The sequence below is a fragment of the Danio rerio genome, chromosome 6 (assembly GCF_052040795.2).
Source record: "Danio rerio strain M-AB ecotype USA chromosome 6, GRCz13ab, whole genome shotgun sequence".
In the NCBI taxonomy this organism is placed as follows: Eukaryota; Metazoa; Chordata; class Actinopteri; order Cypriniformes; family Danionidae; genus Danio; species Danio rerio.
This window is the reverse complement of record NC_141026.1, coordinates 17,432,706-17,449,287: the sequence shown is the minus strand read 5'-3', so window position 1 is coordinate 17,449,287 and position 16,582 is coordinate 17,432,706. Positions and strand designations below refer to the sequence as shown.

Genomic DNA, 16,582 nt, shown 5'->3' with positions numbered 1-16,582 from the left:
TAAGAGTATGAATCAAACAGTATTTTAAACCTTTAGAATAGTAATGTAAAAGAAAAAAAAATTACAGTCAGCTAAGTATTTTGTCCAGCAGAGGCGCTGTAGGGAATGCGTAAGTCGGAAATGACGCAACCAGCAGGAACAACTAGCAGCGCTTGAAAGAAAGTGTGTAGTCACCGTGTGTTACCCGGTCTACTGTTGTATATTTCAGCACAACAGTCGTATTTTTCCAAATAATTCTTCATATTGGTCCCTACTTTTACATCCGCCATCATGGTAAGTCAGCATGCGTAAAGGATTAAGTTCTCTTGTTGAATACAATCGTCTGTATTAGCACTGTAGCTCATTTGCCATCTCATCTTTCCGGATGAAAGTTGCTATAGAATGTTTTATTCTAACATGAAGGCTATATTGTCTTTATTATGTAACTTTAATAAGTTGATAAGCACCCCTGAATAGTGAGTTTTAGTTAAATGGGGCGAGTAGATAATATTTTAATGGATTATTTGAATCGATCACATTTAACGTTAAATCGAAAGTAACTGTTTCACTGCATGTGTTAATTATAGATGTTGATCGGTAATCATAGACGTGCTTTATTAAATATATCAATTTTAAATGTCCCCCTTATAATAATACTTTTATAAACATTTCAGATATAAACGTCAGGCGAGGTACGAACACGAAAACAAAAGCAGCAAGCTGTCGTTTAACATTAGTTGTTGACACTTTAAATGCCTGCTCTATTGTTGGTTTTATATTCAGACATGCTGACCTTCTCCTTAATAATAAAATGTCAATAATGTAGTATTTGCGAATTCTATATTGTGAAATGATATTAGCAGCCAATAACTATCAAAGTACAACATGATTCACAGTCAGTGAATTAGTGCTGGTGTTGTTTTGAAGTCATGCTTGCATGTAATTTCACACCGAATTTTAAAAAGTATTTGGTAAACAATATAGGGACAATGTCGCAAAATGTCACTGAACGAATTTGTGCGAAGATAAAACCAACTTCACCTAGTTATTTTTACCTTTACTGTTTTAAATATTGTCCGTTTTAAATAATGATTTACACTACACACTATGGTTGGTTTACAAAAAAAAAAACATAATACTGTTGCACTACTACACTTGATTTTGGTTTTTATTGTAAAAAAAATAGTCTTATACTTCATATTTTCAGATTTTAAAGTATATTTATATATAATTAATTCTGGTACTTTTACCGTAAACCGACATATTAACCATTCGGTAGAGATTGATATTTTAGAAATTATGCGATGTTGAAAAAAATGTGTTTAACTCGTGACATTAGGAGTTAAGAAATGCAATCTTTTTTTTTTCTTGGTAATGCAGTTATAGTAGAATCTGCAGCCATTTTTTTCTATTTTTGCGCATAATTAATATGTTAAGTTAAATGTGGATGTTGATCGCTAATCATAGGCGTGCTTTCTTTATTTTATTTAATACATACATACTTTTAAATTGTATCAGTGTTAAAATGGAAATTCCGCATTACCCTCTTTTGAGTTTATCACTTTTATAAGCATTTCTGATATGAATGCAAGACAAGGTACAAACACAAAACACACTGCAAAATATTGTTTAGTTATTAAATCCATTATAACTAAATTATTAGTTGTAGGATCTGTGGCCATTTTTTGCTATTTATGTGCATACCTTTGTTAAAATAAATATCTGCAGGGTAATGAGGAATGATTTTGAGAGTATAGTAACTAAACTTAAAACACGAAAAAACAAATCACTTTTTAACTTATATTGGTTAAAAGTCTCAAAATATATATGAGATATCTACTAAAAGACAGAAGATATTACCTTACAAACTGTAATGCAAATAAATTATGTAAACCTACATAATATTCAATAATACTGAAATTAATAAAAGAACTATATATATATATATATATATATATATATATATATATATTTTTTTTTTTTTTTTTTTTAATTTACATTAGTACATGAGTAAATAAAAAGTACTTTTCCCTCAAAAATATTATATAATGTTATTTATTTTAATATAGCATACAATTGAATGTTATTGATTGCAGTGTGTGTTGGTTGTTGCTAGATCAGATACGGTTGGGGCCAGAAGTTAACAAGAATTATTTATAAAATTTCCCATTTATTGTATTTTATTAACTTCTACCCTAACCTTAAACTCAACTGTCACAGTACTGTAAAAATATTAGTTATTTTTATACAGTGTTACAAAAATGATGCTATATTGATGTATGTATCGTATCAACAGCTGTAACCTATCTAGACTTTACCATGTGTATTGTGGTACAATGATGATGACAACATGTTTATGTTTATAATGACAGTTCGAAATATGTATCTGTAATTGTTTCTTTTCTGTCTATAGTCTATTATGTCATATAACGGAGGTGCCGTCATGGCAATGCGTGGAAAGGAGTGTGTGGCGATAGCATCAGACCGGAGGTTTGGCATCCAGGCGCAGCTGGTTACCACTGACTTCCAGAAGATCTTTCCTATGGGAGAGAGACTCTACATCGGACTGGCAGGCCTTGCCACAGATGTGCAGACAGTGTAAGAATGCATCAAATGTGTAAAGATCTTATCAAATGAAACTCAACTCGTGCCTTTTTATTTGTTTCTAAACTAGTCTTTTAAAATCTTTTTCCTTTATTCTAGATCTCAAAGGCTGAAGTTCCGCCTGAACCTGTATGAGCTGAAAGAAGGTCGTCAGATCAAGCCAAGGACCTTCATGAGCATGGTGTCCAATCTTCTGTATGAGAGGAGGTAAAAATGCACTTCTGAAGAATTATAATTTATGAACCAAATTATCCAGTTACAAGGTGAATCACAATATTACAAACTCTTATTTGAAGCTAAAACCTACTTTACATTACTGCAGCCTATGCTAAGGGATCAAAGGTCTACTCAAGAAAGTGGTTCAGTTATTTTTATTTTTTACTTGCCATGCCAAAACTTTACTGTTCTCACAACAAAAGTGGTTAGAAAAAAGTAGTTGATTTAGACCCATGATCAGTGTTAGTGAAAGTTACTTTTGAAAGCAGTGCATCACAATATTGAGTTACTACCCCAAAAATGTAACTGATTGTGTTACTTAGTTACTTTTTATGTAAAGTAATATGTTGTGTTACTTTTGAGTTACTTTCCTTACCTGGCTGAGGTTTGATCTCTGTCAGAACTTGCAAGTGTTTTTTTTTACCTTTCTTATAGAGAAGCTCTGCATTTAACAATCACCTATATAGGCAAAACAGATTTTAAACCTTTAAAATGTTTAATAACAAAATAAACAGTAAGACGATAAGAAACTTTCCAAAACTAAAATAAATCTTTGAGCTTTATAAATTGAATAAATTGCTTCACATGGCCTTAACTCAATGTGTAAATCGTTTCTCAAAAGAGAAAAAAATCGTACTACAGGACTCGAAATTAACCTTTTTGCTTGGTAGCACCGGTCCTCCTAACTTAAAAAATTTAGGCGCATCAGCCAAAATTTAGTCGCACCCACCAATTAAGAGCATTGTTACTACAAGTTTTATACAAGAAACATATTTATTGCGTTTGAAATCAACAGTAATCAAACTAACAAGCAAAAAAATATTTATATATGTATGCGTGAGGAAAATATGTCTCAACAAAATCCTGTTATCACAAGAAAATACATTTTATAACATAACTGGCTGACCAAAAGATACACAGAGTGCTCACCAGCCCTGCACGCACTGCTTGAATGAATCTGTTATGGGTATAACTGTGCTGTTCTCACAAGTGCTGTTTGATATTACACTGATGCTTTTGACATGTACTGTACCTTATTATATGCATACGTCATGTTAATAGCAATACCAGTCTTTTTAGGAGTAGCGATATTTGTTTACTCAGTGCAAGCCCATCTGCGATAGTGTACGTGGTGTTACATTTTACATATTGCAGCCACTTGCACGGCAGACAGCACATGGCGATTATATGAAGAATTAAACGGAAGCACGCGTGCTAGATGTGGCAAACAGTTACCTGAAAATTCCATCCCACATACTTTTCATAGCGGAATTGAAGCCACTGGAAGTCTTTTATCCACTCTTGGAAAATTGTAGATGGTGGATTAACATTCAGCTCATGATCACTACTAAGATGTGTCATTATTTGTAACTGAAGATGCCATGGTTTCTAAAACAAAATCTGTCAGTGTTATCTTCATTCTCATCTTCAGCGCTTTACAATTTTTTCGCGGTAGTAGCTCTCTCTGTCATCCCAAGCTAGAAGGCACTGACTGAGTGATTGACAGCTAATATTAACCAATCATTCGCGTTCAGTGCTAGAGCAGTGGTGGGCCAATCCGCTTGTTAAGTGTGACGTCACGCGAAGCGGCTTCCGGGTCCAAGCGCTCTATTCAACTGAATGGGGAGACTCATGAAATGGTAATGATAAACGTTTACAAAGCGATTTAATACTTTCGAAAATCACGATCGCCATGCCTAATATCCGATGGCCAGAAAGTGATTAATTTTTTTATAAATTGTTAAATTTTTGGTATTTGTTATGCAGCAAGCCCAGAGATTGTTGTGTACACTTTGATTTTATATAAAATTAACTTTAATGTGTGATAGGAATAAAACGTGATCATAAACGAATGATTTCTCCACTCAAATGAATGGCGGCTTGGACCCGGAAACAGTATTACATACATCACCACTTAAGCGGATAAGAAGAGCGTGAAGGCGAGGCAAGCATTAGGGACTTGGCTTTGTTTACTGCAGCAAGTTGATATGACAACTGTTTTAAACCATTCCTGAACACTGCGTTTCGTGTTTCAAGTGCAGAGATGCGTTCTGTGCGAATGTCTCCCAAATCCGCGCATGTGGTGAACATTTTGCAGTAAAAACTAGTCGCACACAACAATTTTAAGCACTCGCAAAAATGCTCCCAAATATATTGTGAGGACACATTGATAAAATTTCGGGCGCATATGCGACCAAAATGGTCGCAATTTCAAGCCCTGTACTATATTACAAAACGTAGTTGCTTTTACAGTAATGTTAGACAGTGGCTGCATCTCTTGCCATTGCGATAGGCAAATGAATCGTGTTTTTAACCGAATCTTCTAAGTGAACTGGTCGAACCAGTTCATTAAATTGAGCTGAGTTGTTGTGAAACTGTTTGCATCTTCAGTACTAACATACCGGATACCCCCTCTGACTTGAAATAAACCAGTATTCCAAGTTATTCAGTTACTAGAACAGTAAACTAAATCATCTGCCATAAAAAAAGAGACCCGATGATGAGTGTGAGCTGACTGTCTTCCCTCGCAGCACGCTTTTCTTATTAAGTGTCCTTCAACCTAACTAAGGTACTTTTTATTCCGCAATATATTTTGTAAACGCCAATTAAGCAAGGTAAAAAGTAACTTGTTACATTTTTTTAAAACTAAATCAAATAATATGACTTATGTTTAAAAGTAATGCGACTTTGATACATCCGGTGCTGAAATTTTTAAAACGGCCATTTCCTTATTACATTTGAATGCAATGATATGACTGTGATTGATCATTGGCGAACCACTCTTCACCTAGTGCAAACACAGATACTTGGATGCTGGAGTGTGTGAAGGTCACATCAGTTAGCTGATCTGTCTTTGAACTGACATCTGAGTATCTGTGAAAATGAACAGTGGTAAACTGATGACCTTCACAGCCAATCCCAGCGCTCAAATGTTAGTGGGAAATGGATGTATATAAAGGGTCACGAAACACCAAAGCATGAGTCATAAGCCGCATTTCCACTATCGGGCCAGTGCGAGCCAGGGCTTTTATCGGGCCAGGCCAATTGCCCTGGAGATGAGTAATGAGGCCAAAATCATGTCGCGTTTCCACTGTTGGGCAAGTAGCTCGCAATGATCCCCCGAATCAAACGTCACACAACCCGCCCACTTCAGCAGGAATCAGGCAGATAAAGCACACCATGGAATCATCTCGAAATGAAACCATTAAAATGAAGACAACCGAAACAAACAAATGACCCGTTACTGTACAGCAGTTCATTATATGTCTTTAAGCACAGACCTGTGTATTACCATTCATTACATTTGTTTACTCACCGACCGACTGTTGGCATTGTGCATAGAGTGCTCTCGCCTAACGGAGGGCCCAGCACAGTGAGGTATGAGGCTAGGTATGAAATGTATTTTATAACATCCTTGTTTTCATAGACGTCGTGTTAAGTGTTTCAGCATATAAGAGCAAGTAGCCTGAAAAAAGTATTTGTTGCGCTCAGCAGCTATTTACTAAAGCTCTACTTTTAAAGTTTCATTTATAAATTTGACCACGTCATATAAAAACATAAACACTTGTTTGAGGATATAGAACACATTTTGTGTTTGCAGTTTTCCCCAATGCGTTTAAAGCAGTGCTGCGCAGGACTGCATGACAGAAAAAAAGTAGGCTGGATTCTGCTTTCTCTTACACCAAAAATGCCCTGTTTGCACGATTTGATTAATATTATCGTATCCCAATACTTTATAAATAGTATTTCAAAGCTTCTTCGCTGTTTATTGTTTTTAGAAAATATCTAAAATCTTTTTTTCAGATAAGCCTTTGTAAAATGAAAGTTATATGGCTTTAAAACGAACAGTTTGATTTATGTATTGTATATAGGTTACCTACATTGTTCTAGCTAGCTTTTGTTTATTTAATACTGGTTTATTTATTTAATGCGATTTATCATATACGTTATTTGTAATTCTTTAAATTATATTTCAAAACAGTTTAGGCTATTTTATCAAGATATGACACTATATTGTTTAAAGTCTATGAAAGTGGGCACATAATTTGTTAAGTTTTATGTATTTCTGTTGTATTTATGTTGTGTATTATTATCTCCAAAAAAAAAGAAAAAAAAAGCAGCATCAACACAGCTGTAAAGATAGCGCTCTTTGTCTTGTTCTCACACACACATACAGGCATTTAAACGTGCACAAATGCACCTTTTAAACTTGACAATAACTCTCGAAAATCTTTAAATTACTTAGTGACTTTAAGTCACTATAAAATAAAACTACTTTATTATTTAATGCAACATCCTTACATTTAAAAGGGAAACATAAGGGTGATCATGCGCAAAAAGACCCCATAAGGCTAGATGTTTTCTTTCCCTTAATTATTTATTTATTTGTTTGTTTGCCGCATGTGCGATCGGAAAACTGTGCCCGCCTCTTCTTTCACTCTGCCCCGAAGCCCCAGCTGGCCCTCTTTGGCCAAAGGTATTCGGTGGGCTGAAAAAGGCCAGCCGCTGGCCCCAAGAAAGCCCCGATTACACCCCGGACGTTACAGTGGATACGCGACTGGCCTTGGCTTGCTCGTTTTAGGCACGATAGTGGAAACACAGCTATATACGAGTCCCACCCTGCTATAAACACTATTAGGACATATATTTCACAAAAAAAGTGAAAATTGGTTGTTTTAGTGTAATTTCGAGCAAATTCGTTCTTTCTGCTTTTGAAATTTTTGATGCTGCGTCACGGCGATTGGATCCTTGTGTATACAGCGTGACATCTCGTTGTGCAGCATTAATTCATGAGACTTGGTTCAAACCAATTAGCGCACTTTATTGTGAATGAAGTGCAACTTCATTAATATGCATGATAGCTTCCGAATTTGGTACTTTTGACAACTTTAATTGCGTGCAGTCAATCAATGGTGGAAAAAGTGGTGTTTGTGGAAAAAACTGGTGGAAAAAAAATGGTGGGAAAACTGGTGTTTCTGTGACAGCCTTATTAACCAGTAGAGTGAGCATACCTTCATTCTGCCCAGTCGCAGAGAGGTGATGGCGTTTCTCGAATCAGAGATGTCATATAAGCTAAGATTTTTTTTATCGAAGAGTTCATACAGACTAGAGATTTTGGATTAGGATAAGTTGGCAATGACACATTATAACTTGTCTGCACTTGAAAAGACTGACTACATGAGTTTCACTTTCCATGTCTTGAAAGCACAGTTCATTTGTATGCAGTGTGTCTGACACTCCATAAAACTGGTCAGGATGCCTGACACCTTGCTGATTGATGGAGAGCTGATTTTCACTTTAATTTCTTTATCTTCACCCCTGTAGAAAGCATAATATTGTCAAACATTCACTAAATCATATGATTTCAGTCAATATGATTCTAGATCTTTCAACCCTGCTTTTGAAGACACTTCAGTAGTAGATTATGTATGTCCCACATCTGCAACATAGCTAAATAGAACATTCTCTGTGTTATCTCTATATCAGGTTTGGTCCATACTACATTGAGCCAGTGATTGCTGGTCTGGACCCCAAGACCTTTGAACCCTTCATCTGCTCTCTTGACCTCATCGGATGCCCAATGGTAACAGAAGACTTTGTTGTGAGTGGTACTTGCTCGGAGCAGATGTACGGCATGTGTGAGTCACTATGGGAACCTGACATGGTAAGAGAAGCAGAACAATTCTGCAAGGCTGTATCGACTCCTCTTATCCAGAGATCTGGTAGCCTCATATAGTTTCTGTTCTCTGTTGTGTTCTTTAGAAACCAGAAGACTTATTTGAGACCATCTCACAGGCCATGTTGAATGCTGTCGACAGAGATGCAGTGTCTGGAATGGGAGTCGTTGTTCATGTCATGTAAGTGTTTTGTCGAATCCCGTCAACCTAATCCACCTTTTTCCACATGTTACTACTGGGTTTAACATTTTGGGGAGCTTCTGTTCAAAACAACTGAGACAAATCGCATCAAAAATAAGACTGAGCTACAAAAAAAAAACATACATGATGAAAACCGAGCTAGTTGACTTTGTGCCATACAAATCTTGCGCTTTATTAATGTGGCATTATTATCACTCCTCAGTTCCCTGTGTTTTGTTCCCCCAGATTATTTAATTTTTAACAGTACAGTTACAGTTAAAATGTCCATAATATTACTGTGGAAATACTCGTTATTAGTTCTTGAGGTTATTCATGATTTGCTGGAAGTAATTAGATAATCCCAGTAGGGTTGTCAAAAGTATCGAGTTTGGTACTATCTTGAACCAAATGTTTTAAAAATGTCAATTTCTGGCTAATATTTGTGTGCATTCTTACACACCGCTGATTGGCCGTTGTGTTTACATGCTTAACAGAAATGATTGTGATTGGTCGTGAAAGTCATCGGTCCACCATTCTTTACTGTTGTGCAAAAACACAGACACTAGAGTTTTTCAGTGCCGTGTAAATCTAGGGCTGTGACAGTCACTGTGACAACTGCGGTGGTCAATTGCCACCGCTGAAACTGACCACTGCAGTTGTCACAGTGACAGTCACAGCCCTAGATTGTCATTGCCACCGGAGGTAGGACGTGATGTCACGTACTTTAAAACACAAATTACTGTTAAGTTGCCATCTATTACATTTCTGTTAGAATATAACATTAGGTGCAATTCAGCAAGCTCAAGTTTAACCATGAAACTTGTTGGAAAAAGAAATCTTATATTTGGGAAATTTTTGGATTTGTGCCGATCGAGAAAGGTGAACCAATTAATCTGGATTAAGCTTTTTGTAAGTTTTTTTTTTTTTTTTTTAATTAGTGTTAAAAAGTGTTAAAGTGTGGTTTAATATTCACCGCTGAGAGTCCAAACACTGAAGAGCAAATCCATCGATTGACGGCAGTGAGGGGGAAAACAAGCCACTTATAATAAACTCCTGTCTTTTAAACGCAAATGCTCAGCTAGTCAGCCAGGTATTGCAAAGGCATTTCCAAAAATGGCCAGATACAAAAGAGAAAGTGATAAATGGAAGAAATTTATGAGAAATGGAGCAACATATTTGTTAACTTAGTTAAGAGCTCGCTGCTTCGCAGTGTAGAGAAATCGGCCTTCTGAGAAACTCGGGAGGTAGGGTTGTGACGATGAGGAAATTTCCCCACCGGTTAATCGATATGTGACAACACCGGTAATACCGGTATCACCGTGGGGGTGGGGGTTTCCTCTTTTCTTTCTGCTTTTAAATGGCTTATAAATGCATGCGTATAATACTTTCAGTTTTGCAGGAATTGCCAATTCGGCATCAATTGTTTGAATGGAGGAATGTGATGAATGTTTTTAAAACGAATAAGAAAATAAAATAGAAAGATAAATAATTAAATTGCACAAAGTTTAAATTAGATTAAACGAATGAACAAGAAAAAAATATAAAAGAAAAACTTCCAAAATGACATTACAAAAATGACAGGTCGACACAGTCTTTAAAAAAAAAAAGAAATAAACAGAAACACTGTAAATTGGCATTTATTAACAGTGCAGTCTACATGCTCTTTGCCAGGAAACCTGGCCAATGTGTTGACCATCTCTGGCTTAAGATGGGATCTTGTAAGGCTCACTATGTTCCCCATCGTGCTGAACACTCTGTCAGATGCGCAGCTTGTTTGCGCACACGCAAATGTTTGGTTACATTTGCCAACAGGGGGAACATATTTGGTTGTCTTTTGTTGGCCTACCTGACTTCAATTTCTTCATGTATTAATTAGCCTAATGCATTATATATTAATACCTTGCATAATGATCACAACTAAACAAGCTAGCACTCATTTTATATATAAACTATAAATTAAAAAAAGAAAGAAATGTTAAGAATTGAAGCATGATGTAAAAAATCTAAAGACTACAGGCTAAATAAAAGCGCCTCGTCAACATCACCGCATGCGTGTCAGTTTACAGCTTCTGTAAAGATCAGACAGTCTATACAGATCACACAATCTCAAAAACAACATGTAAATGTATAAATATTTCGATAAGTATTGTTATGGAATATTTATAACTATATGATTTTGCTTTTTTGGTTATGTTGTTACCAGCTTTGAGCTCTCTCCCACAAGAAGCAGTTGACAGGCACTGCATAAGGTGTCTTATGTCACTGTCAGTGGCGGATTACACACAGCATACCCTGGCAAGATGTTTTATTTGTTGCCGATTTGCGTGTTGTTCCTTTTATAAAATACCTTTTATTTTTAAAATCCCTCATGTTAATGTTGTCTATCGGGTGATATAATCTCCCTCACAGATATTGAAGTTCAGTAACGTGGTGCGCAGTATATAACCGTTAAGCTTAAATAGGCTGCATATTTTTATTAATATTAAGACACATTAAAACAAATTAGCCACCCTTTGATTTTTTTTTTTTTCAGTTTACGTATATTTTTAGCAAACGAAAAATGCAATGAATAGTTTATTTAGATTATCATTTTATTAGATTTAGTATGATTAATAGGCTACACAACTCCTACAGAACATTGACTCCAATTGCGTTTTGACAGATAAAGAGTGACTTTTTGGTTCAAAGACATTTATGCCTGTTAATTTCAGTGCTGTGTTTTGACAGATTTCGCAAAGGCTTCAGCTATTCTACCTGTCAGCTGCACCAGCCTCAGTTTTGTGACTTGACTTGTTTGGCGTCTCAATGTCTGAATGATAGCGAGAGAGAGATGAGATCAGACCTCAGATTCGATGTGTGGCCGCACTTCACAGTTACTTTATAGCAATTTTTAATATTGGCTCACCTAAATTAACTTTTTATTTATTAATAGCTGAAATATTTCCAGACAGACGAAGTAACTATCGGTTTTTAAAGAGAGCGGCCTCTGTGATAAAAGACGCGCACACACACAGGTTGCACTCTTGTAGGCATATTCATCTTTATTTTATTTATCTTTTTACATTAAATGCATAAAGTGCAAGAAAGAAGAGCTGAACTGAAAAAGTGCTCACTGCAGTTCCCGCAAGTGTTGCTTTGTAGTTAGTTGTAATTGCAGTTGGCTTGTCAATGGCGCGGCATTGCTAAATCACTCTTGTTTTAATAAAAAATAAGATATCTATTATTAAACATTGTGAGATGATGGTCGTGTAATTTTTAAAATGAGTGTATGCCCTGCGTATTTCTTCTCCTCGCGTAATAAATGAAATGTGACGCATTGCTATGTTCAGATTTTAATTATAGTGCATGCTCTCGTCTTAATTATTACAAATTCTTTTTTCCATTTATTTCAAATAAATATTTAATAAAAAAAAAAAAACGAATACTTAAAAGAAAAAATGTGGGGACGGTGTCACGGTGGAAAAGTGATGTCACCTGTGTTGCGTCTTAAAACCGGTATCAACGTCAACACCGTCTATCGTGGCAAGCCTATCTGGCGGCAGAACAGAAGCAAGAAACCCTCTCTTGCACGGTTGTGAAAAAGTATCTGCATTTGCGCTACAAGCACACCTTCTGAACGTGTATTGCTGGAAACATGATAACCCCAATTAGGTCTTCACTTAAAAAAGTCAACATGTTAGTTTTCCTGGCAAACAACTTTTTTTTTTTTTTTTTTAATTTATGAATAGGAAACAAAAGGTGGAGAGCCTACACTGTTTTTTTTAAACGTCTGACTTATATTGTTACTAGTAGGCTAATATTTTGTACATCTTATAATTAATATTATTTATGTTATTACTGATTAGTAAAGTGCTTTTTAGGCTATTTGTGAAGTTCTTAATGTAACGTTTATTATTATTATATTACAGATTTAAGCAGTTAAAGTCATTTAATATTTAACTACAATATTTATAAGCAGTATTGTGTTGTTTTATTAACTCAAGTAAAAACATGTACGTTTATACGGATGTTTTATTAATTTATATTTAATTAAGTTACAAGGTATTCCTTAATTTTTACATAAAAGGTAAATTAACTTAGGTAGGCTACTTTATTTGTTGGTGGTACGGTAGGAATATTTTTGCCAGTGAATAATGTTTTCTCCATTTAAAAAAAATAGATAAGTAAAATAACTTGCGAAAAGGATGCAATAAAAAATGCAAGCTCTTAATCATTCTTCATAATCTGATTCGTACATGCAATAAACCTATATTGCACCGACTAGACCTAAAACCAAGTCTAGAGAGAGAAGAGTTATTAATATGCAATATATTAATTATCATAAACACGAACTGCATTGTATGATGAACGCCTTCACAATGTCGTGTCCACAATCTTTTCTCATTGAAGAACAGATAATCCATGTTATCGCCATTTGCCCAGCCAGGTTTTCATCTGTTTTTTTTCTTGCTACAAACAATAAAGTATGGCTCTAAGATCATGGCTTCAGCGCCAGACCAGTGGTTTAAATGGTATTTTACTCCTTATTTTTTTTCCGTTTTATTTTTAAAAAAAAACATAAAGGTTTAAGTTTTTGTATTGCATATTTTTTTAAAGATCATCATTCAGCCTACCTGCAGCGCATATGAGAGGTTGATGTGGCAAATACGCGTTACTCATGCACTATACTCATTTAATTTATGACACTGTAAACTTGACTTGGCAGTCTGATCATCTTTAAACTCAAAAGGCATTTTTAAGTGTCCTAACTTGAGACTGCTGCTACATAATGGGATGTTTTTTATAACAACTGTTAGCGGTGTCAAAATGAAAGCAAACATTAAAAGGGTTTTCTTAATTGTGTAGCTTATTAGTTTTAATAATAATGAATATAATAAATTATAATATTGTTTATAGTGTAGACTACTGTGCAGTGTCCAACAAAACGTTTTTATTAGGTTACTCTAATAGACGTAATCCCTAACTGAAATACAAATGTGAAAATGACAGGCAGTTGCGTCTCTGCTAAAATTTATTTAAGGACAAATTTCGTTTGCGTTTTTTTCCCTTTAGTGATCAAGAGAGCTGTATTAAAAGAATTAGGTAACCAAAACATGAAATGAATGTCCAGTTCTTTCCCGTGTGAGTTTAGTTCACCTCAGTTTTAAAGGCTACTGGCGCACCCTGACCTGACGCAGGAACCTAATCTCTGCACTATTGCCTTTAATTTCACACTTTTCATAATTTCATTGCATTTTTATATGGTAAAAAATCAAAATTTATGTTCTGAAAGTAGTAGGAAAGACGGGAGTGTTAGTAATTAAAGACAGAAATAACTTTCACTTTTGAGTAATCTTCTGCCACGTATTATTTTAGTATGATTGACAACCCCAACCCCAGAAAAAGGCCCACAGTGGTTTCTCTTACCACAACCAATTCCATTATATATATATATATATATATATATATATATATATATATATATATATATATATATATATATATATATATATATATATGTGTGTGTATATATATATATGTATGTGTATATATATATATGTATGTATATATATATATGTGTGTGTGTGTGTGTGTGTGTTTGTGTGTAAATGTATACACACACACACACAGTTGAAGTCAGAATTATTAGCCCCTTGATTTTTATTTTATTTATTTTTTTATATTTCCCAAATGATGTTTAACAGAGCAAGGAAATGTTCACAGTATGTCTGATAATATTTTTTCTTCTGGAGAAAGTCTTATTTGTTTGATTTCGACTAGAATAAAAGCAGTTTTTAATTAAAAAAAAAAAAACAATTTTACAAAAATTATTAGCCCCTTAAAGCTGTTTTTCCCGATACTCTACAGAACAAACCATTGTTATAAAATAACTTGCCTAATTACCCTAACCTACCTAGTTTACCCTATTGACCTAGTTAAGCCTTTAAATGTCACTTTTTAGCTCTACAGAAGTGTCTTGAAAAATATCAAGTAAAATATTATTTACTGTCTGTCATCATGACAGATAAAATAAATCAGTTATTAGAAATAGGTTTCTAAAACTATTATGCTTAGAAATGTGCTGAAACAATCTTCCCTCCATTTCCTCCAACAGAAATTGGGGGAAAAAAAATAAACAGGGGCGCCAATAAGTCAGGGGGGCTAATAATTCTGACTTCAACTGTATATATATATATTTGGTGCTTGTTTATCGTTAAGCGACAATTTTGTTCTCTTTTACTTTATGCAATATTTTTTGCATTGATCTAATTTGCATATTTGGATCTAAACCGCTTAAATATACATTTCACTAATTGTACCACAGTTTAATTAAAGTTACTCCCAGAATTCTTGTAAAGCATCATGGGGCTTAGGAAAAAGGTGGATATATTATATCATTAGTTAATGGATTTTAAGGTGGTCTTTATTTTTTTCCCCGACATTAAAACCAAGACTGAAGTGATTTGTGTTAATGCATGGCACAGATTTATTTTTGATATAGTTTTTACATTTCTAGTTGAACTGACTGAGCTAATTGGTGTATGTGGTTATTTTACAGTGAGAAGGATAAGATAACTACACGCACCCTGAAGGCCAGAATGGACTAGAAAAAAAAACGATCACTGCTGTGTTTCCTCTCCTACAACCTGCTTTTTTTGTATTGAAATAGAATTTCCCTTATTTCATTCGTCATCAATAAAAATAATTGTTCAACAAACACTTCTGATAGTCGATCATTTGTGGTTCAATTCTGAAAGTTTAAAGCTCTGGGGAAAATTCATGACAAACTACTGGAAAGGATTTACATAATGGATTTTAATGACAATATAAAATGTGCGGAAAAACATATTTTGTTGGATTACTCGTTTTCATTGTGCATTGTGTAAGATAAAGATGCATCCGATCTAAATAGTAGATTTAGTTTGAACAATTGTTCCACAAGGTTTAAAAAGCCCCTTCCCTTAACAAATATAAAACTATATAAGCTTATAAAAAAGTATTCAAGTAAACAGCCATTATATTATATTTAAAATAATTGAACATTAAAAATAATGCTGCGAGTCATATTTCAAAATTGTTTTAGAATATTTATAATTCTATTAACTAGTGATGAATATTGTTCTGCTGAGGAAATATGGTCAATTTTATTTACTGGCAACATTTTCAGCAATTAAAAAAATGATTTAAATATTATAAAATATGGTTATATTCAAATGTTTTTGCTCATTTAGAGATAAAACCTCATTTTCATAGATAAATTTCTTACATTGTGTATACATTTCCTGGACGATTGAAAATTATTTAATGTTTGGGTTTAAGCATGGCATCATTATTGCAATGATTAACAATTTTCTGTCTAGTAATACATTTGGCAACAATTTTGTTTTATTTCCTTAACTGTTAGAGTACAGCTATTTAATTCATAAAAAGTATTTTCTAATGTTTTCTGAGAATATAATGTCAGATCACACTGCATTGAGTTTACATTTACAAACATTTAACATCAGAAAGAAATTCATCACTACGATTCATATCAAATCATAGACTACATCTAATGTAACAGTAGGTGTCCTATCTGGCAGTCTTTAGGGCTTACTGTCGAGCCAATGATTTCTATCACTAGTGTTACATATGTAGCACAGCAAAAATGTGCAGCGCTGTGAATCTATGAACGATAAGGAACGGTTACAGTTATAATTCCCCACTGAGCTTGGTTTGGCACAGCTTGATGACAAACAATTTGTGGCCCAGAATTCTCCACATGGTTGGCTAACCAGGCTAAAGTATGCTGATGATGTCGCCCCTACGGATTGGTCACTTGTCTGTTGCCTGGCAACCGGTTTCTCTCTGTAGCTGGGCAAACGCGCTATCAGAATGAATGAAGTAACAGAAATATCTGATCATCCTCCATTACACGGTACACCGTCTGCAGTGTCTTTCATTTT

At 34.6% G+C, this 16,582-nt stretch overlaps 1 protein-coding gene across 8 annotated transcripts; it reads left to right on the top strand.

Annotated features, from left to right (window-relative positions):
- Positions 1–130: 130 nt before the first annotated feature.
- psmb3 (proteasome 20S subunit beta 3) lies at positions 131–15,354 on the top strand. Of its 8 annotated transcripts, none has more exons than XR_015492876.1 (6): positions 131–273; positions 2,393–2,577; positions 2,683–2,790; positions 8,287–8,464; positions 8,563–8,921; positions 9,314–12,075. XR_015492876.1 is itself a non-coding variant. In NM_001129823.1 (6 exon segments), coding segments are annotated over 6 exon segments (618 nt in total). In that variant the 5' UTR covers positions 138–270; the 3' UTR covers positions 15,245–15,354.
- Positions 15,355–16,582: the final 1,228 nt, after the last annotated feature.